We start from the raw sequence: 22,205 nt of genomic DNA, 5'->3' as shown, positions 1-22,205 counted from the left end.
ATTAAGATTATATGAACAGGAGCGAAGCATGGTTTAGGACCGTTGACAAAACTATCAGAAAAAGTGAATATTTTATTTATAATATAAATTATCAATTTTCATATTATTCTTTTTATTTATAAAATAATTTATCAAAATTTTATAATCAAGACCACTTTTTATTTTTTTAATTAAATTAACAATAAATTCATATATATATATATATATATATATATATATATATATATATATATATATATATAATCATGGATAGCATGAATAATGAAGTCGCGTAATATTTCACGATTTCATCAATTCAGCAAGTATCTCGTCCTTTAAATGAACTTTAAACTTTAAATAAAAAAGCATTTAAAGTAAACTATATTAAAAATATATATAACATGTTTTAAATAATAAAACATTAAAATAAAATAATAACATATAAAATAAAATCATAAAAACTATTAATAAGTAAGTCAACTTAATATTATTTATTATATATTTAAATATATTTTTTAATCTTTTTATTTAAAATAAAAATAAAATCATAAACAATTATAAATTAAAAAAAAACAGGTTCAAAGTCGTAAACCTTTAAAAAATTAAAAAAAAAAGAGATTTTATGAATTTAAAATTGTAAAATAAAAAAAATTGTAAATTTACTAAAGTCATAAATAATTTTACGACTTCAATTAAAAAAAATAAAAAATTTACAACTTTAAAGTTGTAAAAAAATATTTGAAGTGAAGTTCTAAATAATTTTAGAACTTTAGTTAAAAAGAATAAAAAGTCGTAATAGGTATTACGACTTCAAAGTTAGAAGTTATAACACTAATCTTTTGATAAAATTTACCATTTACTTTTAATTCTAAAAATAAATCAATAGTGTCAATACCAAAATGTTAAGTAAATCTTAAAAATCTTTTTCGCACCTGTTAAGGTTTTTTTTTTTTTGTTGTTGAATCACATGTTGAGCTTCTATACTTTAATCACTTATTTCGTTAAATTTTTATACTAATAGTAAATTTATTAATTATCAATGAGTAAATGAAGGTGGCTCTAAGGTGGTTTATCTTATCACATCCTTGAATATGGAGAGCAGCGTCCCATAGCCATGATGAAGAGCCAAAAGTTTTTCTTTTTCGAAAAAAGTTTGTAGCTTTGATGAAACAAATCACTTAATATGCCCCACTCCCAAAATAAAAACAAATGAATCTTTAGAACAGGAAAAAGAAAAACAAGTACATATTATCTTATCTATGATTATGACATACTAGTTTACTAGTTGAAAAAAGAAAATTGTTTGGATATTTATTCATAATATTATTTTATTTTCCGTCAAATTTATCAAATTATAGTTAATTTTTTTATTTTTAATTTTAACATCATACCATTTTATTTTATTTTTGCAACAATTGTGCTGCAGAGTTGTCAAATCATTGTTATTTTTTTGGGGCTGGGGGACAGTACTCTCAGATAGAACTCGTTCCATTCATGTTTAGACATAATTGCTTCTCGCACCCCATTTTTTTTCTACCTGTATCTTCAAATGTTTGAAAATTTCAATATTACTCTACTTTCATTTTAGAATAGTTATTCCAAAAGTGTATAGATATTCCAAAATAGCTATTTCAGAATATGATTTTCATGTTCTAAAACAGATATTTTGGAATAAATTTTTACAAAAAGAACCTTCTTAATTATGTAACAATTAAATTAGAATTGGTGTCTATGCATTAGATGGGGAACTTACAAGCTCCATTCCAAAAATTGATTGAGTAAGAAACATATGTGTAGTTAAGTTTCTACTTTGATTCTGGTCCTATTCCAATACCAGTTAGGACATCAGATTTAATATTCTCCAATTCTGACTAGTAGGGCAACCTATTGCTTAGGTAAATTCCTAGCATTGCCCCTACACAGTTCAAGGCCACATGTTAATTGTAAATTTGTAATTCTGAATACCAAAAGCTAACACATGTATAAATATAAGCAAACACTGATAATTACGTAATTGAAATTATATAAGCAATCACAAAATAGCAATTATCATTGTTAATTTTGGACATACAACTTTGCACTTGTAAAAAGTTGACTTGACTATTACATTTGACTTGCTACACTAAGGTACATTTCTCTATGCCTGTCAGACCCAATCACAACTATATTATTTTAGAAAATGCTACTCATAATGAACAAATCAAATGAACCATTTCTTACTAGTCATAGGAATTGTTAGATGAGATGTTTTGAAGGAATAGGAAAAATGATGATATTTACTAATTGACTTGTTGTCAACACCCAATACTAATCAATTATCTAAAAGAATGAGGGGTAGAAACACTGCCTTTGTATGTAGACAATGCCAGGATAATGTAGCCATTGTCGATGCTTTGATCTTGGCAAGCAAACCAAAAATCACCCTAATAGCAGTAAAGCTCTCACTTCCTAGTTGTTTAGATGAACAATCAAGTAGATAGTGATCTGGCATGTCAATTGAAGCCTAGAACATTGATCCAGCTATTCCCAACTTCCTTGACCAACCCTTTTGTCCTCATGATGCTTCTCAGTTCATCAACCCAATCCCACCTGTCAGTGGCTGCATAAAAATTCGATACAAGCACAATATTGCTAGCTTTATAGGGCTCCAACTGTAAGACATGCTTTGCAGCCAGTTCACCTCTTTCGACATCCTGATTAAGGCTGCAAGCATTCAACAATGCTACCCATACTCCTGTAGTAGGCCCAGTACCCTGCTCAACCATAGTGTGATATGTAGACCTTACCTCTTCTATATTACCCGCTCGACCTAAAATATCTATGTAGAAAACATAGTGCTCCGAATCTGGTTGAAGACCATACTTCTCCCTCAACAATTTGAAACAATTTTTCCCTTCCTCCATCAGTCCAGAGTGACCACAGGCTAATAAAACAGACAAAAAAGTCACAGAATTTGGTAACACCTTACTTCCATCCTCCTTAATCTCCTGAAACATCTCAACAGCTTCACCTCCTTGCCCATTTCTTCCATACACATCAATCATACAAGTCCAAGAAATCACATCCTTCTCAGAAATTCCATCAAACACCGACAAAGCATGCGAAATCCTCCCACATTTTGCATACATATTATAACATATTTGATTTTCAATTTCTCATAGGCTTTCATACTACTGCACTTCACACGGTGACACTTCAGTTAACATTATTGTTGGTCAAAACTCTATGTAGATAGTCCTTTTTGAGATCTTGAAAACTAGTTGTGTCTACTTCTAGGATTAATGATTGACTCCACAAATCAACACAAGACTTTTCAACGTCTATTGTTCTCATTCACACGCTTTCGGGGAAACTTTCCAAAAAATCACTCATCCCATAACTACTTCAAGCAAAACATACTTAACTACGAAGTTCTTAAGTCATGGATTATCGAAAAATAAATACATTTTGTTTGTATAGATAGTACCAATTAATTCCTTTGAGTCATCCTCAATTATATAATCTCATACATGCAATTCGATCGAAGTGTTACACATATTCAATAAGGCATTGCACAACCGAGTCTCAAAAAGTAAAACCCCAACGAACCACAACACAATGAATTTGCTTCCCTGCCCACAAATCCAAATTCTCATAGCAACCCACCAGAGCACTCGTGAGTGCAACAACATTGGGCCTCACCAAGCCCATAACTCTAACAGCCTCATCATAACTCCTATTCCTAACACACCGAAAAACCATTGAGTTATACATCATATCATTCTTCCAACCCTTCAAACTATAAAACACTTTCAAAGCATCATCAATACACCCAACACTAGAGTAAAAATCAACAAGAGTAGTGCTAAAAAACAACCAAGTCATGCCCCATACGCACCACCAAACCATGAACCTGCCTCCCAAGCTCCAAGGCCTTCAAAGAAGCACCAGACTTCAACGCGGAACAGGAAGTGAACTCACTAAGCTCCACATTCTCCCTCCCCATTTCTCTTAGAACCCCCTACAGCCTCAGCATGACGACCACACCTTGAAAAACATGAAACCAGGGCAATCCAAGCAACATCTCTGTGAAGCATTTCATGAAACACCTTTGTTGCTTCATCCAAAGACCCACATTTTGAGAACATATCCAGCAGCGCGGTTTTTGCCACGGTTCCTGAATCAACGCCGGTTTTTTAGCATTTGGGCGTGAACTTGCGTCCCGAGTTCAGAGATATGCAAGAGAGAAGAAGCGCACAAGTCGGAGGTGAAGGTGCAGGCGTCGACGGCTAAATGCGCGCGCGACGGAGAGAGTGGAAGAGGGTCAATGCGGAGACAGGGTCACCTCGGCGAACGTACGAGGAGATGAGAGAGTTCGTTTGGGAAATGTTGAAGGGAAGTGAATGTGAGAGGGTGAAGAGCTCGCCGTCGTGAAAGTGTGGTTGAGAACATCAATGATGTAGGGAACATGGTTGAGGTTCGGTGTCTTGCTCGTTTTCTGTTTCAGCTTCGCTGTTACTAAATTTAAAAAAAGTTTAGGAACTAAAAATTTAGTTAATCAAATTAGGAAACCGAATTACGTCTAAACAAACCTTGAGAAGATGCAAGTGTTGTTCGAGTTGAAGAGGCATATGTGAAAGCATGAAGGGCTTTTTCCACATTAAATAAGGCTACCTGACCCAATTTTTCCTCAATCAGAGAAACAATAGCAATCTCGCAATATTTCCAACTTCCTCACCAATCAAAGATCTGATTTCAGGAAGGATACAAAATTCTGCCACCTTGAACCTAAGAATTCAACTCTACTATATACTTTTAACATAAGACCTTCAATATCTCAATCAAATATAACAGCCTCAACTGAAAGTTGACACATTATCCTCCATTACCAAACTTCAAAATCTCATATAAACAGATGTCAAACCATGTCTATATATTAAAAGTATTGGAAAATATTGGAACTCTATTACCAATGAGAAATCTTCAACTATATTATGGTTACAGAAATAGCCTGAGAATAAACAAAATTGAAAAGGGACAAATAGATTTTTCTTACGGTACTTCCTCCTTCATACTCACTCCAAGGAGGCTTCCCTGTGAACATTTCAATGATGGTACAACCCAATTAAACTCCATATATCAATAGCAAAAGCAAGATCACGGCTGTTATCCGTTTGCATCACAACCTACAGAAGCTGTATGAGAATTTAAGTCATTAAGTGTTAGTAAGGAATGTACGAGACGTTACAGGGTAATGTAGAGTAAGAATATACATCTGAAGCCATGGACTTCCCCTCAAAGAAAGATTAGCTTCAAACCCAGTTAGCTGTGCAATGAAATTGAGAAAGAATGCATGAAGCACGTGATTATTATGCAAGATAGTTATTCAGAAACAACTGAATATGCTTTAAGGGTTGATAAAATTGCTGATCTCAATCAAGAGAAAGGATTGAAAGCAAAGTTTTAGCTTTTTAACTTAAGGCCTGTGTTTCTAATGCCAATTTCTTGGGAATTTTTTAGCAATAAATGGATAGTCATATTAACAAGTAGAAATACAAAGATTTAATTGAATAAGGGAACCAATCTCTGCATGACAATTGACAAAAGGACTGAGAGTAGAAAATATAAATCAAAGAGAGGGGGATACTTGGAACTCACATGCTTAGCCATCCCAAAATCAGTTAGCTTAACAACTCCAGAGTCAACAAGCAAGTTAGCCCCTTTGATGTCACGATATGCATACAAGAAAAAAATAATAAATAAACATGTGACCAAAAGGTCCAAATATAAAATGAATTAAAAATACTAGAAAACAATCATTTTTCTAACAAAAACAAAGTAGTTACATATGTATCATTCTAAACGCTAGGGTTTTGAGTTCAAGTTAGTGTGAAACACTTCAAGCTTGTGAATGAACCTATGAATTGTTTTTTTGCTATGTAAAATGTAAATAAGCCAACCCTGAGAGAATATGGCGAGTGAAATTCCGAATGACAGATTCTGTTGCGGCACCACAATGATTACGGACATAGTTATTAATTGAGGCGGGGTGAACATATTCCAGATAAATACAAAACCGGTCCTCAACCTGCAAACAAATAGCCCAAAGATGTTAGAACTTAGAAGGTTTTAAGGCTGTTACAGAATAATGATGATCAAATTACTCACTGTGAGTATGACTCTTTGAGAGCTTTGTGGAAAGAAATTAAATGAATATAAAGCTATTACATTAAAAAAATGGTCTCGAACAAGGAAGAATTCTCTTGAATAGCATGAAATGTAAAAGAAAATAGTACAGACAACTGTTCTTGTCACGAAATTTTTTTAGTATGATTGCTGCGTGGATGAACAATTACAAGAATTTGGTACATTGTTTGATTCCTGCATAATAAGCATTTAATATAATATAGACTATGAAAATGTGGGAGACCATCTAAAATTCAATGAATTTCGAGCCTATTACTAGTTTAGTGGCATTTGAAGACGCTACAAGCCATAGAATCATTCTCATAGCTCAAACATGGACTTTCGAAATTAAAACCACAAATTCACAATGGTTCTGTGTAGGTGCCATAATTATCCTCCCTGTAATCGTTCACAATCAACAGAGCAGATACCCTTTTGAAAAAGGAAGCAAATTTAGCTTACCAATAGAGCAACTAACTACAGACACTTCAATGGTAATTTGAGGAACAAAAAACCACAGGTAGCCGGAATCTGGAATCTGAACTGCAAACTGCACAGTTCTCTTCGATGTCATCTCTGGTGCTATGCGAGCTAATACTCGATGTAGTGTATGGGGTCAAGCACAAGTTCTCCTACACATTGTATGTTATGAAGTGAGCTATATCCACTGGGTTCATTATCAGTTTTTGTAGGTATATATTGGGAAATCTTACGTATAAATAAATTATTTTCCAGTGGAAAAGGTACAACATGCCACCTCCTCTTTTAGTAACAACTCAAGTATTAATTCAGTAGCACGATGATATTTATGATATAAGAAAATTGTGTTAGAGATTTCCAGATTTCATGTAATTATAATTGCCACGTGCAAATAAAATAAAATTAGGAATATTGGAGAAAATCCAATAGTGTAACGATGGTAGGTAGTTATCGTGCATGAAAAGAAACCAAGGTCTGAAATTGAAGGTCCTCGTGCATTTCTAGTAGTTCTGACTAATGCTCTCTGCATTTTTGCCTTTATGCCTTTTCCTCTTTAAACCTTGATCACATGGTAGCCATGTTCATTGTCATTATTTTATATCTTTATGTTCATGAATAAAAATGTGTTAATAACGTAAAAATAAAATGAAAATATACTATCATTCAATCAGAGAGTAACAATGTATAAAAATTTCTCTAAAAAAACAATGTATGAAAATTAAACTATATTTAGAATTGTTGTTACCGCTGAATGCTGATGTATTTCGGCTATGGATTTTTTCTGATCACTTCACCAAAGAGCCAATATATCATTTCCTATATAATGGTGTCAATTCTCACTTTTTAGGATCTAACTATAATCATGTAGATTTTGGTAGACTGAATATTAGATCCATCCCTGCCAAGATGAAAACTGAAATTAGTGGTGAAGGAGGGAGTTGGAAGAAGAGTTCAACTTGGAGAGAAATATGTGCCCAAGTCACAATTTCAAGCCAACATGTGTTCTTTCATTTTGACTGCCACCGTAAAGATAGGAGAAACAATGACTTCATTAAACTTGTACGGCGTGTTACCGAATTCTGTCTGAAAGTAAAGAGCAGAATTCTACACCCAATTTTTGGACTGCATGAATAAAAACAAAAAGAGAGAAAGAAAAATTAAGAAATAGTGATAGATGTAAGAAATAAAGTGATAAGAAATAAAGAAAAAAGTTGAATGAAAGAAAAGATAATGTATATTATATTTTTTATAAGTAAATGATAGTTGACAATAAATATATGTAAATATTTAGATTTATTAATTATAAATAAAGTGAAAATTTTCTGAAAGAGAATGGTAAGAAAATAATTTAAAAGTTTAATGATTATACAAGTAAAATAATTATTCCTTTGGAAAGATTCTAGAAATTTGAAATGGTACAGTGCAAAATTTCATAAATCATTGATATGATATTTAAAATATTTATTGTAAAATCATCAAATTTATTATAAATGATAATTGCATGTAATCTTTTTCTCTCTCTTTAATTCTATATCAAATCCAAAATTGGGAGAAGAAAATAAGATATATATTGAACATCTTGGTTTTTTCGTATATATAATCAATGCTATTTCATTTCACCCATTTTATAATCAAGCCAAACACAATAACCTCAAGAATTAAAAAGTTAGAAGATTAAACATGCAAGCGGTCTTTTTAAATTTTCCACGCAACGGTTTTGGCCTAACAACTCTAGCTAAAAGTAGGAAATTAAATCTCTCTTTTAAATAAAGTGGAGAAAACCTTTCATAGTTAAATCTTTTTCGCATTGACAACTAGTTAACGATTAAACTTTGTTATTGTTGTTTAAATAACCTCGACTTGATTTCAATAGATATAAGTCAATTCACAACACATTAAATTTATAGAAAAAAATCTGAATTTTATCACCGTAAAATACTCTTAAAGAAATTTAAGTCCTACACAAAAAATTTGTCTTGTGACTCATTGTTGTATTTTATATCCTAACCCTTTGAACAACATAATGAACTATACCTTCTGTTCTATTAAGAAACGTATACACATTGAGATAGGTTCCAAGTTGAATTTTGCTTGCATCGGTCACATGACCAGGTATGAAACCAAATAATGAATGAACTGAAATCCAAAGAGAGTACTGTTTACTATTAATTTCAAACAATGAAAGAGAACCCTTTTCATGTCGCATATCTGGTTCATATATATGTATAGACTTATGGAGCCCAAGTTAGGTGGCAGAACTAATTTGTTGAGTAGGCTGCTTCTATGTACCTTGATAATAATTGACAAATTGTAAACCAAACTTATTAATAATTTTTGTTCTGTGCATCACCCTATCTGTCAAGAACTCCTAATCGATCGAAACAATAGATTCACGCCTCCACTTTACACCCACGATATAATGTACCCTTCTAGAATCTAGACACATGCATGGCCCATTTACTTCACGTTACATCTCTTCTACACCTTAAGTTCTTGTTAATATTATTATATGGATTATAGCGAACGGAAAACTAACACATTGCTTCCTGAATCTCCCTCTACAATCAATGAAAGCAACTACCAAAACAAAGAGAGTCAAAATCCAGGATAATTGCAACTCCCACACCACATAGCCTACAGTTTATGGCACTTGATTGATCAAACACTTTCGAAAACATTAATTAAGTGTCTTCTTGATTTGGAAAATAGCTATTTGTTTCTCTAACTTTTTGGTGCATTACTATTTGTACAATGTCTTTTATTGGGTTCTCTTGTGCTCAATTTAAGTATTTCTTTCTTTCTATATATATATACATGTATAAAAGGCTGAACCAGTCAATTTGATGGTATACTCCAGATAGAATTAAACTTGTCACTTGTCAGAAAGGGAGCATTTGAAAGGTGAGAAATTTTTGGATTTTTAGGAATCATTAGTTGAAAAATTTAAGTTTTTATGTTTGATATGTGTTTAAAAAAAAATTGGAAAAGGATCTCTTGGTAATATTTTTTAATCAGTTCTTCACAAAAAATTTTACACGGAAGAGGTGAAAATCTTACTTTTCTAAGTTTAGTTTTTATTTTATTACACTAAGGACATCATGTTATTTTTTTATTAAACTATATATAATGTAGTAAATGATTAAAATAATTGATAAAAATATGCACAACTTTTTGATTCTTAGGAAATTTATCTAAAGTGATCAACTAAACAAATTTTTTATTCGTTTCCAAGAAACATGGTTTCCCAAATTAATAATTCCTCGGCATGAAAAAATTTATCCCATACCAAGCACCCCCTAAAGAGAGTAAGATTAGTTAATAAGAAGAAAATTAAGTGTTAATATTTCAATACATTGATATTTTTTTATATATATGTTAGAACAAAACTTGAAGAGCTTGAAGCCTCTAGTTTAGTTTTTATTTGATAATTTTACAATGCCTAACATGTTTTGATAAATGGGATATTTGTATTGAATATTTTAGACTAGGCATGTGTGTTAATGGATTGACAACTACACTAATTTATCCCAAGTAATAAAGTTAAAACGAAAGTCTGAATGTCAAATTCACAAAGATTTTATTTGTATTTAGATAGATAAATATTTTATTAATAAAAAAGTTTAAAATTTTGGCTTGAAAGGTCATAAGAAAAACAATAATTTAAATGGGCATAAAATTAAATAAAACAAGAAAAGAAATTGAACAAGAATTTAAATTCATTAATTAAAGACAGAAAAATTAAGGAATTCAATAATATTATTGAAGTAAATTCAAAAGATGAGAATGTTGAGAACTTAGCCTACTAGAGCTACTATTTGATGTAATGTTAATTATTTTTCTCTATTTATAATTATTCAAATTTACACATGCATCTATTAGTATACTCTAACTTTGGTCTACCGCATCCCTGTGTAGAGCTAAAATAATAAATTGGATTAAGAATAGAGACTTATAACAAGTTAAACAAATATCAATCTATCCTTAGTAATGACTTTATTTAGATACCATTTTCAGTTATATTAGAAAATAACATTTCTAATGTTACCCCTAAAACTTACCATACAAATAGGTCATCAAGCCACAAACAATAATAAAAATCACCCGTCCAAGCTTCAACTTAATAAGCTCTTATCCCAATCATCTGTAGCAGCATCCAAAGCTATATGATTTATAAAACCATTGCTTCTCCTATGCTGGCATTGCATCGCACTTTAGTAAGAATGGCCACGTTCTTTGCAGTAATCAGAGGCTCGGAGACTAACTTCTGCTCCATTAATTTTACTTCACTTTCATTGGTGAACTTTCTCTAAGGTAAGTGCTAGCTAGATTTCATGGCTCTGATGTTTATAAATCCTTCTTCATTCACCTAACTCTTACACACACTGATTTACTTACGCACTTCAATTCGAAGGCAATTTGTATGATCATCCACATCCTCTTTCAAAGATTGCGTACAACACTGAAATATAGCAGAGATCAACCAAAGACTAAAGAAAAGCTATGCTGATCAATTCAGTCAGTTGGTTTTACCTCCCCTCTCATTTTCATGTCTGTTTACAATTTGAATTGCAAGTATTTTCCTATTAATTTATGTGTTAATTAAGGAGACAAAGCTTGGATTGCTAAACAAGCGAAAGAGTAGCTAGTTATTCAATCAATGTGTTTTTGGATGAGTATTTACAAACTTATTTTTGATAATTTTAATTTTATAAAACTAATTTTGGTTTAAAATATTACATTAATTTAAAGTGAAGGTGATTTACGTTAGTAATCTTTTATATAAAAATATATATAACCTAGGATAAAATTCTTGACCTAACACAAATTATATATATATATATATATATATATATATATATATATATATATATATATTACTTTTAGTTAACGGTGTTGTTAATTAGGAGCAAATATAATTTTATTTCCTCATAATCATATATTCATATGTATTGTTTTGTCCTCATGCGTGATTCTGAAGACCAAAAAAAAAGACCTCCACTGTTTTTCCAAGCATATGCCTCTTGAAAATGATGAGTACGAGAGTAACTATCTCTAAAAGGGAAAGGAATCCATGCATATGAAGAGTAGAAGTCTCAAGGGAATGTCTTCGTCCATATAAAATTCTTTTTTCTCCACATGTACTGATGTACATGCCTTAACTAACAAATAATATGCCTAAAGATATTAAACCAATACAGAGAGACAATATGTTGTGAATAGTCCGCAAACTAAGCCTATTGCAAAATACTAAATTCGTGTTTAGATAAAAAAAAAAATTGTAAGCATTTATATGGATAAATTAATCTTCATATTCCTAAACTATTTGACAGATTTTGATTAAGTTCTTAACATTTTTTTCAATTGGATTCCTGTACTTATATTTATTTATTAATTAGATCCCAACAAATAACAAATACAAGTTTAGAGACTGGATTAAAAAAAATAACTCAACGATCTATTTAACAATTTACTAAATTTTAAATTAGGTCCCTCAACTTTTATTTTTTTAATTGGATTCCTAAGCTTTTATTTTCTTCAATTGGATCCTCTCATATAATTGTTGTCATGAAAAATTAATTACAAACAACTAATTAGAGTGCATATAGTGGATTGGTGCCTCTAGAGACTAATGTAAGTATAAATGAGTCAATTGCAAATAATTTTTGTAGAGTTTCAACCTCTATAGATTGATTCAACTCATATATTCTTTCATAAGCCTCTCATAATTGTTTGGCTTAAGAGAAGGTTGAAACTAAAAAAAAAAATCAGAATTAACTCAATTGTATTTATAACACATTCTAGAAGCACCAATCCACTTTTTACATATCTAATTAGGGTGTTTGCAGTTACTTTTTTTATAACGCCAATTAGACAAAAAGACTTAATTGAAAAAAAATAAAAGTTCAAGGACGCAATTAAAAGAATTCATGAATCTAATTAAGAATTTCATAAAAATATGGAGACTCGTGGATGAATTCAACCTAAAAATTATCAGTGATCTAATTGAAAGTTGTCAAGTCCTAGGGAAAGAAGTATTCTCACCTCCACAACTTTGTAGGTTCTAAACTCAATATTCTCAACCTGTAAAGACTTGAAATTTTTTAATTAAATCTTTGAACTATTTTTTATTTTTAAATAATTCTTAACTTTTTTTTCAATTAGATCCTTAAACTTGTATTTGATATTTAATTAGGTCTTAGCAAGGAACTAATTAAAAATAACGGGACCTAATTAGAAAATAAATACAAGTTCATAGACTCAAATAAAAGAAAAATATAATTAAAAAACTTGATTAAAATTATTAAATAATATAAAGACTTACAAATTAATTTAACCTATTTATAACTACCGGTTGAAATAGGCCTGATTAGGTTAAATTTTGGTAGGCCTAAGTATGCTCGTAATTAATACTTAATAACATATGGCCAGAGGCTGGTCTATTCATATGCTGTAAACATCTTTTAAAGGCAACATAACCTATTTAAAAGCTTGACATAACTTACAAGTATGTTTGAAGGCTTATATTGAGATAATTTAATACCAAAAAAATAGATATGAAAGTATGTATATTAGATTTTATAAGAATTTAATTTAATTTATTTTTATGATATAAACATATTTTTAAGTTTTATGATAACTTACTTAAAAATGTATTTTGCAATGACACCTTTAAATAAGACATAAATTTATCTTTCAATAAACTTATAAGCTTAACTTTTTATGTGAGTTAATATGTTTAACATTTTTAAAAAATAAATATATAATTTTAATATATTTTAACAAATTTAATATAATAATATAATGATATAATAATAATAATAATACTAGTCACAAATATTTATTTATTTCCATTTAATAAGTTAGTCTATTAAGCAAAAAGTTTTTTTGAATGGACTAAAACATATAATTTTTAACTAATTATATAGGTTTTAATAAAAAAATTTACCTTATTTGTTTACTAAAAAAGTCTGGCATGCCTTGTGTGTCTGAAGGGTTAGGTTATGGGTCTTTGTCGAATGGTTTGACATATTTTTCTTATAAGATGATAAAAAAAAGTAAAATGAATTAAATTTTTTTATAAGTTAAAATCAACTTAACTTATGTATTTTAACTTTTAGAGAAATTAGATGAAAGAATTTTGTATATAAAATTTATGTCCATAAGTTGATTTTAAATGAGACGAAATTCAATGTATTTTTATAAATATTTGTGAAGAAATTTACCAAAACAAGGCATTGATTGTTTTTATTAAAAAAAGTAAGAATCTATAAAAAGTAATTTATGTTTTAGAAATTTTATAGAAAGTAGAATTTATTTTTTATAAAAGAAAAACTTTTATTTTCAAAGATATTTATAATACTGTTTTTTTTTTTCAGAAACTACTAGAACAGTGTCTCAAAAATTAAGTATTTAAATATTTGATATTTTTCAGCTTAAAAAATACAATAAAAAAATAAGAGTGATTTTTTTTGTCAAGAAAAAAGTTAACTTTTTATGAAAAGAAAAAAGTTTAAATACGTGGGCTCTAAAACGAGAGTCACATGACTATTCCATCTTCATTTAATGTATGAAATAATTTAAGGGTCCACTTTTCTACTTTGAGTCATTTAACACTTTGGAATAATTTGCAGTATGTGTTCGTTTTAGAGGCATAATTACAGTATCCAAAATTTGCATTTCACAAATGAAGTACTTATAGTTATTGGCTTTCAATTACATGTTATATATTTAACATGAAAGATATTAGTTGTTCATTGTTTTAGTTGGGACTCTGAACCTTAAATATTTTGTTTGGTAAAAAAATCCTTAAATAGTGTCGGTGTTTAACTCATTTTAATTGTTTTCTTATTCTTTATAAATTTATTTTAAAGAAATAATTATAACCCGAGAATTAATTAGCGACATTTCAAATTTATATCCAAACTCGTCGACATCAATCTCAGTCTCAGTAAATATATCTGAATTCTTTGTGGTACTTTGGTTTTTTCTTTTAATAGGGTACGTAATGATAGCTGTGTATATATCACATGTGATAAAAATGATTTGAATAAAGTTCATTTATAATTTTACTATAATCAACTACTTCATTAATATATATATATATATATATATATATATATATTTGTCTAAATCACCATCACCGTGTATAAAATATGCGAGAGAACTTAACCAAATAGGCACTATCATTATCGTTACGTGACGCACCTCAACATCCCTTGACCTACCATGGCCACTTCCTGCCTACCGTCAAGCACATTGCTAGTCACAAATTCATATTTTGCTTTCTCTTTATAAGTAAAGTTCAATTAGAATCTACTCATTAGAAAATATAAGCATGTAAAAGTAACAATATATCATAATGTTGTTGTGTCTTTGTATCTAAATTGATGAATTTGTTCTCTTTATTTTTTTTAAAAAAAATTATAATTATAGTCTCCTTATTTTAAAATAAAAACATTTAGTTATTATATTTAAAAAATTATCTATTTTAGCCAAATTTTTTGGCTTATATTTTTTCTTTTATTTTGGTCAATTAAACCTTAAACTTAGCATATTCATATAAGGTATCATAAAAATTATTTAATTAATTACAATGTAAGAAGTAAAATAAATAAACATAGAAAAAAAATTAAAGATTGGACCCAAAATGCAAATTTTTAAAAATATGAGACTAAAATTACATATTTCTTAAAATATAAGGATCAAATGTCTCTATTTTAAAGTAGGAGGATTAAAATTATGGATATAAAAATAAGATAATAAAATAATAAAATATCTTTAAATGTTTATGTATAAAAATGCATACCATTAAATTCTTCAATATTATTATATATCATAAATAATCTTAACTTCTCTTTATTTTTAATTTTATTTCTAATTAATTATATCTACAGATTTTTTAAAAATGCAGTGAGAGAACTTGCGTCCTATTATTATTTAAAAAAATATATATTTTATATTCAATATTATAAAAGTTATAAATTATATATGGATATTTATACATTAATTAGAGTACATTCAAAATATTATGTTTTATGTAACCAAAAAAATATTCTGTTTAAAAAATAATGTATCATAAATATTCTTAAATTCTCTTTACTTTTTTTTATTTTTTTCATTTAATTAATTATATTTTAATCTATTTTTTAATGTAGCTAAATTTAAAAGAAAACATTCAATGCATTATGAATATTCATTATTGAGTTAAAACATATGTAAAGTTCAGGAGTGTTATAAACATATTTTTAACACAATTTTTATCATTAGTTAAAATTTATCAAAAATTAAAAAAACACGAATGAAACTCATATAGTAAGATTTATGAATTTTCCATGTATAATAATATGTTTCATCAAAGGAAAAAAAAATAAAAATGTGTTAAAAATATGTTGTTAGTGTTTCTATGATGTTATTAGTGTAAAACATTTTTATACATATATCCAACCTATCACAACATCGTATTAATTCAAAAAATTGATATAATAAAATGATCAATTGTCATTGAATGTGCATTAAAAAAATTATATTAACAATACATATAAATTAAATTCTTCATTACTCTATTGGTTTCATTTTAGTAAAAAAAATTATTCAAAATTAATTGTCATTTTACAAAATCATTGAAGTATTAATTTTTTTATAGAGTACACTTAGTGGAGTAGCAAATGAGAAAATAAAATTTAATTAATAAAAGAAATAAAAGATATACAGGAAATCACATAATATATTTTATAAAATTTAAAATATTAATTGTATTTATTAATACTTGTGTTAAAGCTGAATCAGAAGGAATATTGTATATCATAAATACTCTTAACTTGTCTTTATTTTTTCATTAATTATATCTTTAATATTTTTTTAAAATGTAACTAATTAAATTTAAAATCTTACTAACCGGTATACTTCAATGCATTGGATAACATTTTCATCATTCCTGATTAGGATGCACTGAGTTCAATTCATGACTATAATGAAAGCTGAAGACCTTTGACAAGAAAATAGATTTGACCAGAAGAGAACAATATTCATTCTATTTTTTTAATTAATAATAACACCATTTTCCCAAAATTATAAAAAGAAACGCCTAGTATATAAATGTAGCTGTCTCTGGTCCTGCTTCCAACCTCATGCATTCTGTTCTTCTCTCTCTTTCTCTACCTTTCTGTGAATTTCTGTTGCATTAATTTTCTCTACAGAAAGAGAAAAAAAAAGAGCTTCCACAATGGTGAGCGCTGCAATTGCTCGTAACGTCGTCGGCGTAATAGGTTCTCTCTCTGTCTCTCTGAATCGAAACATGAATTTTGTGTGGCTAGCTTTCACCAAAATCTGAGTAGTAAATGATTTTGCAAAGAAAATTCTAGCCTTGCGTTCTAATTTTTTCTTTGTTTGTTAATCATAATGAAAAACAACTTTTAATCGGTTTAGCATTGTAATGACTAAGGTTACTGTGTTCTGAGCGTGTTTATTCTTTCTCTGTGCAGGCAATATCATCTCCTTTGGCTTGTTCTTTTCACCTGCGTAAACACACATTCTTTCTCTTTGCTCTGTTTTTTTTTTCCCTTTCTTTTTCCAAATTTGTTATATGTGCATGATATATTCATTGCTGTTTTTTTCAGAGTAAATAGTTTATGCTTGACTTTTAAGATGACATACTTAGAAGTTCATTCCAAATACGATTTGTAATTGGTTAATAACACAACTTTCTTGCTAACATCATACATAAATTAAACTCTTCTTTTCACTGATCGTGAGATTAATTAAAAATAAATTTAATAATTATACAACTATTAGTATTAATATTTTTATACTATTAATCAATTAAAAATTATTGTTAATATAATTTTTAAGATACTTATTATAAAAATTAACAAAACTATTACTATTGTAATTAAATGATAATGTATATTGTTTTATATCATTAATGTATAGCCTATATTCTCACTATAAAGAATTTATTAGTTATGTATTATTAGTGTAAATAAATTTTACTTTATTTACTAATTAAAAATATTAGTTAGTATGATTTAAATGTAGTTATCTTCTAATTTTAAGAATTTAACGATAATGCACTGATAAAAAAGTTAACATGACTTTTAAAATTATTATCGTAAAAATTAATAAATTTTCACCATATAAAATTGATTTATACTATCTTCATGCCTAACTTATTTTCTCTAAGTTTAATATAGGAATTTACTGTTCTGTCCTGTTCAAAATATATGTCATTTATGATTAAGAAATTTATTAATAGTTTAAAGTATTTTTTTATTATAAAATAGTAGCATAACAGTATTTGACTAATTTATTACTGTTGAAGATGACTAAAAAAAACCTGTTGAAGAGAAATAACGTTTGCAATTTCTATCAATTTTTAAATAGGTAACTTATTTTTTTCTTCATTTTTAAACTTACAAATAATCAATAAAATACAAAAATACACATATCTGGCGACAAACTTTTACCATTATTTCTCATCCTAAATAATAGAACTCATCTCCTGTAGTGCACATAAATATAAATATAATGTTTTCTTATTATTTTAAAATAGAGTTTAATATCTACACAATACAATCATTCAATCACAAATTATCTTTTGAATTATTTTAAAATAATTATTTTAAATTAAAGTCAACCAACTTGTCATATATTACCATTGGATGACTTCATAAAACTTTTTACTATGCATAATCTTTCTTTTTCTTTAAAATAGTAATAAATAAAATAAAAACAATTATTTTATATAAAAATGAAACACATTATTAATTAAATGAATTGCAGTCCAACTTTCTATGGAATCGTAAAGAAGAAGACGGTGGAGGAGTTCAAGCCAGATCCTTACATAGCAACGGTGTTGAATTGTGCGTTTTGGGTATTCTATGGAATGCCTTTTGTGCACCCAAACAGCATTTTAGTTGTCACTATCAACAGCGTTGGGCTTGCGTTCGAGTTTGTCTATCTTACCATATATTATGTCTATGCTACCAGCAAAGGACGGGTGAGTATGTTTTCTCTTTAATTTGTTATGTCATTCATTTCATTTCTGCATTTATATATGGTCCCCCACTTCATGAATACCTGATTCTTCCTCTTGCTAGCTAGAATGGCCTACACAGCTCTCCTTTTTGACTCTTGAGCAGTCATGAATCCTTTTGAAGTATCAACCTCACATGTTTTTCAGATATTTAGTTCTCTAGATTGGAAAATGTTATGGTAATTAATGCAATTGTTAATACGAAAACAACTTGTTCTTGTCATATTTACACATAATACTCAACTTGTTCCTCGTAATTGTACTTTTATAGAAATGCATGTATATTTTCAGATTACTGCATTGACACAATTCATTTAACTCACACTCATATAACCATAAATATTCTATGAAATGGTGGTTTCCAATTATATATATTTATAATATATTAATAAGAAAATACTAGATTTTTATACTAATATTTAATAATTCTCCTACTCCCCTAAAATAAAAAAGAACACTAAAATAACGATATCACTATCTATTAGCTGATAGTGTAGTAAAAATAATTATTAGCTGATACAATTTGTTTTTTGTCGAATCTTTAGTTGATCGATTTTTGTATTTGACTAAAAAAATAATAATAATCATATCACTAACTAATTTCCTGTAACTCATTGCTTGTTTAATAATTGTCTGTAAGTCCTAGATTTTTATTGATTAGAAAGCTAGCTAACACAATTACCACAATGGATACATTTATGAAATCAATTCTATATTAAGTTTTAAGAGATGCAATACGCAATCGATTTGATTAATGAATTTCAAATGTTTTGCGTTAGTTAATTCAATTACCTTTTAAATTGAATGTTTTCATTCCTGCTCTGCCACTCACTACTGTCTCTTCCCGAAATTCAGAAAAAGCTACTGATTTTTCTTCTCATCGAGGCTGTTTTCTTTGCTGCCGTTGTTCTTATAACAATGCTGGCACTGCATGGCACTCGCCAAAGGTCGTTAGTGGTTGGTGTTCTATCTGATATCTTCAATGTTATGATGTATGTCTCCCCTCTAACAATTATGGTAAGTCTTCCATTTAATTTTATTTCTACCATAACTTTCATTATAGAGCCATACATTTGTCAAGACTAGTCACCATATAAAATTTTTCACATCACTTATATCTGTCTTTGTATGCATGATGAACAGGCAAAGGTTATAAAAACTAAGAGCGTAAAATACATGCCATTCTGGCTCTCTCTGGCTAACTTCCTTAATGGTGTGAGTTGGACAACATATGCTCTCATCCACCCATTTGACCTTTATGTCCTGGTACTTAGAACCTTCACTTAATTTTCACCTTGTTGTTCTCTGCATTGTTATATTCTTGTTAATCATTGTTGTTGTTCCAAAACAAAACGTAGATACAGTTAGATAAATGCTTTTGGTTTTGTTATCCTATCAAAATTAAAATTTTATCTCGATAATCTATGTTGACTTTTAATGTAAAACTTTATTATGTGAGTTATCAAGGTGAAATTAGAACAACACAAATAGTAGAATGGTCAAAGTGAGCTGCTCAAACTAGATGGAACCAAATTTTCATATGACTACTAATCGGGACCGATCTAAGGATAAAACAATTAAAATCTGGCTTTAAGCCTATCAACAAAAAGTTTATTTCTATTAGTTTTTTAAAGAAAAAATCTATACATGTTGATTAAAAGGTCTCACATATCACACTTTTAATTACCATAAAAAATCTATCAATTTTAGTCTTAGATCTTACTTTTTATTGGATCATCCTCTACGATTAATTTACTTGCCAGTCTGGCCCATCAGTATGGGCCAAATAGGCCTGATAGTTTTTGAGCTTGCATTTTACCAACCCATTGGACTTGGGCAAATTAACTCATTCTTTTAAGACATCAAATTATGGGCCGAGCTTTTTTTTATAATAGCTCTAACTAAAAGCACCTAAAGAACCAAATCTAAGTTTTGTCATTCTCAAACCCTTTGTTACCTTTGTATATTCTTGCAGATCAGCAATGGTATCGGAGCAATCTCTGGGCTTATTCAGCTTATATTATATGCTTGCTATTGCTCTTGCAAGAGTGAAAATGATGAGGGTGGCGATCAAGACTTGAAACCATCTGGGGTTCAGCTCTCTAACTTAAATGGAAGAGCTGCAGTCTGATGACACATGCATCAACATCCATTAATCCTTTCTTTTTCTTTTACTCCTTCTTGACCTTATATTTCTATCTGTCCTTTAAATTTTAATGTCAAATATGACATTTATATATAGATATAGATATGCATATGATGCATACTTATAGTTAAGCACTAGTTTGAATTTTCATTTTCAACTTTTGGAATTGTAGACTGGAATATGTTCATATTTGCTCCAACCATGATTCCCAACTAAGAGTGAGATCTTTACCAAAGCAACCTGTTTTACTCGCTGCTTGCATTTTAGAAGCTTCATTTTCTTTTTATCAACAAACAACATTTTAGAAGCTTCATAATAAGTTAACAGGTTGACCTATTCCCACCCTAAGTATGTTCTATGGGTGCATCTTATAAAACATCATTTGTTTTGTGATACTTGATGAGCTTGACAAGAGAATAGCTTAAGAATTGTTACATATGATTTTATTTGTTTGTGATCCTTTGACGAGGACGAGGTGATTGGGCGATAGATCAAATAGAGTAGGCACTACTAGAAAAATGACAAACAACGACAGTTTTAAGGTACATTCAAAGACGATTTTGAACCTTCTTTGAAGCCAACATTGTCGAAAGTCTTGACTTTCGATGACGATTCCATTAAAAACTGTCTTAAAAAAAGGTATCATTCTAAGACGATTCTAAAATAAAAATTGTATTAGAAGACTATCTTTCTAAGATGATTTTTAGCTTAGAACCATTTTAGAGTGATTTATTTTCTAAGATGGTTTATTTTTTAATATCATAGTGTATTTAATATGAAATAAAAAGAACAAAGAGTTGGGACCTACTTTCTTGCTACTACATGATTATTTATTTGCACAAACATTCTTTTACCAATGAATTTAAAATCTGCCTTAGTATGGTAAGTAGATTTTGAATCAGCATAACTGCATGCATTAGATTTTTTTTTTTATTAATGACAAAGAAGAACATGATTTAAATTTAACTAAGTTTTCATCTTGTCTTTTTATCTAATATATATATATATATATATATATATATATATATATATATATATGAAAAAATAGTCAAGATCTACTTGGGGGATATTGGGTAATTTCCCCCACAAACTTTAAAATTTTCTTAATATTACGTATATGTGTAATTATAAATTTCCCTTATATCACTGCTTAAGTGTAGCATATGAAACAAACAAAGGCTTCAAATTAATAAATTACCAAAGTATTTATATAATGGATAGATTACACAAAGAATTAAATAGGATGGCAAGATTATTAAATTTAAAAGTATGCCCATCAAGCAATCAAACATATTTATGAACATGCATGGTTGATAACTGCACAATTTGAGTTTAATTGATAATCAATTTTGACTAAGAATGAATAAAATTCTTCTATTTTATTGTTGTTTTTAATAGAATAAT

General features: G+C 28.8%; 1 protein-coding gene, 1 long non-coding RNA gene and 1 pseudogene across 3 annotated transcripts; 1 reads left to right on the top strand and 2 right to left on the bottom strand.

The window, feature by feature from the left end:
- Positions 1 to 2,447: 2,447 nt before the first annotated feature.
- LOC100819688 (pentatricopeptide repeat-containing protein At5g66500, mitochondrial-like) lies at positions 2,448 to 4,409 on the bottom strand (annotated as a pseudogene).
- Positions 4,410 to 4,490: 81 nt separating this feature from the next.
- LOC106795492 (uncharacterized) lies at positions 4,491 to 6,047 on the bottom strand. The gene is made up of 3 exons (XR_001384155.2): positions 5,919 to 6,047; positions 5,617 to 5,678; positions 4,491 to 5,153 (listed from the first exon to the last, which is right to left on the bottom strand). It is a non-coding gene; the product is annotated as an uncharacterized lncRNA (long non-coding RNA).
- A 4,731-nt stretch (positions 6,048 to 10,778) lies between these two features.
- Positions 10,779 to 21,040, top strand: SWEET33 (sugar efflux transporter SWEET33). 2 transcript variants are annotated; one of them, XM_041007830.1, is made up of 8 exons: positions 10,779 to 10,935; positions 11,036 to 11,139; positions 16,821 to 16,889; positions 17,106 to 17,142; positions 18,403 to 18,619; positions 19,511 to 19,672; positions 19,799 to 19,921; positions 20,631 to 21,036. In XM_041007830.1, exons 3-8 carry the CDS (start codon positions 16,847 to 16,849, stop codon positions 20,784 to 20,786), a joined length of 738 nt encoding a protein of 245 aa, XP_040863764.1. In that variant the 5' UTR covers positions 10,779 to 10,935; positions 11,036 to 11,139; positions 16,821 to 16,846; the 3' UTR covers positions 20,787 to 21,036. The 2 variants fall into 2 exon arrangements, with proteins under 2 accessions (XP_040863764.1, NP_001357881.1); NM_001370952.1 differs by lacking the exons at positions 10,779 to 10,935; positions 11,036 to 11,139 and having other exon boundaries at positions 16,729 to 16,889; positions 20,631 to 21,040.
- The last annotated feature ends 1,165 nt before the right edge of the window (positions 21,041 to 22,205 follow it).

Source organism: Glycine max, chromosome 13 (assembly GCF_000004515.6).
Source record: "Glycine max cultivar Williams 82 chromosome 13, Glycine_max_v4.0, whole genome shotgun sequence".
NCBI lineage: Eukaryota > Viridiplantae > Streptophyta > Magnoliopsida > Fabales > Fabaceae > Glycine > Glycine max.
Note: the sequence above shows the minus strand (reverse complement) of the source record. Positions and strands in the feature narration are given on the sequence as shown.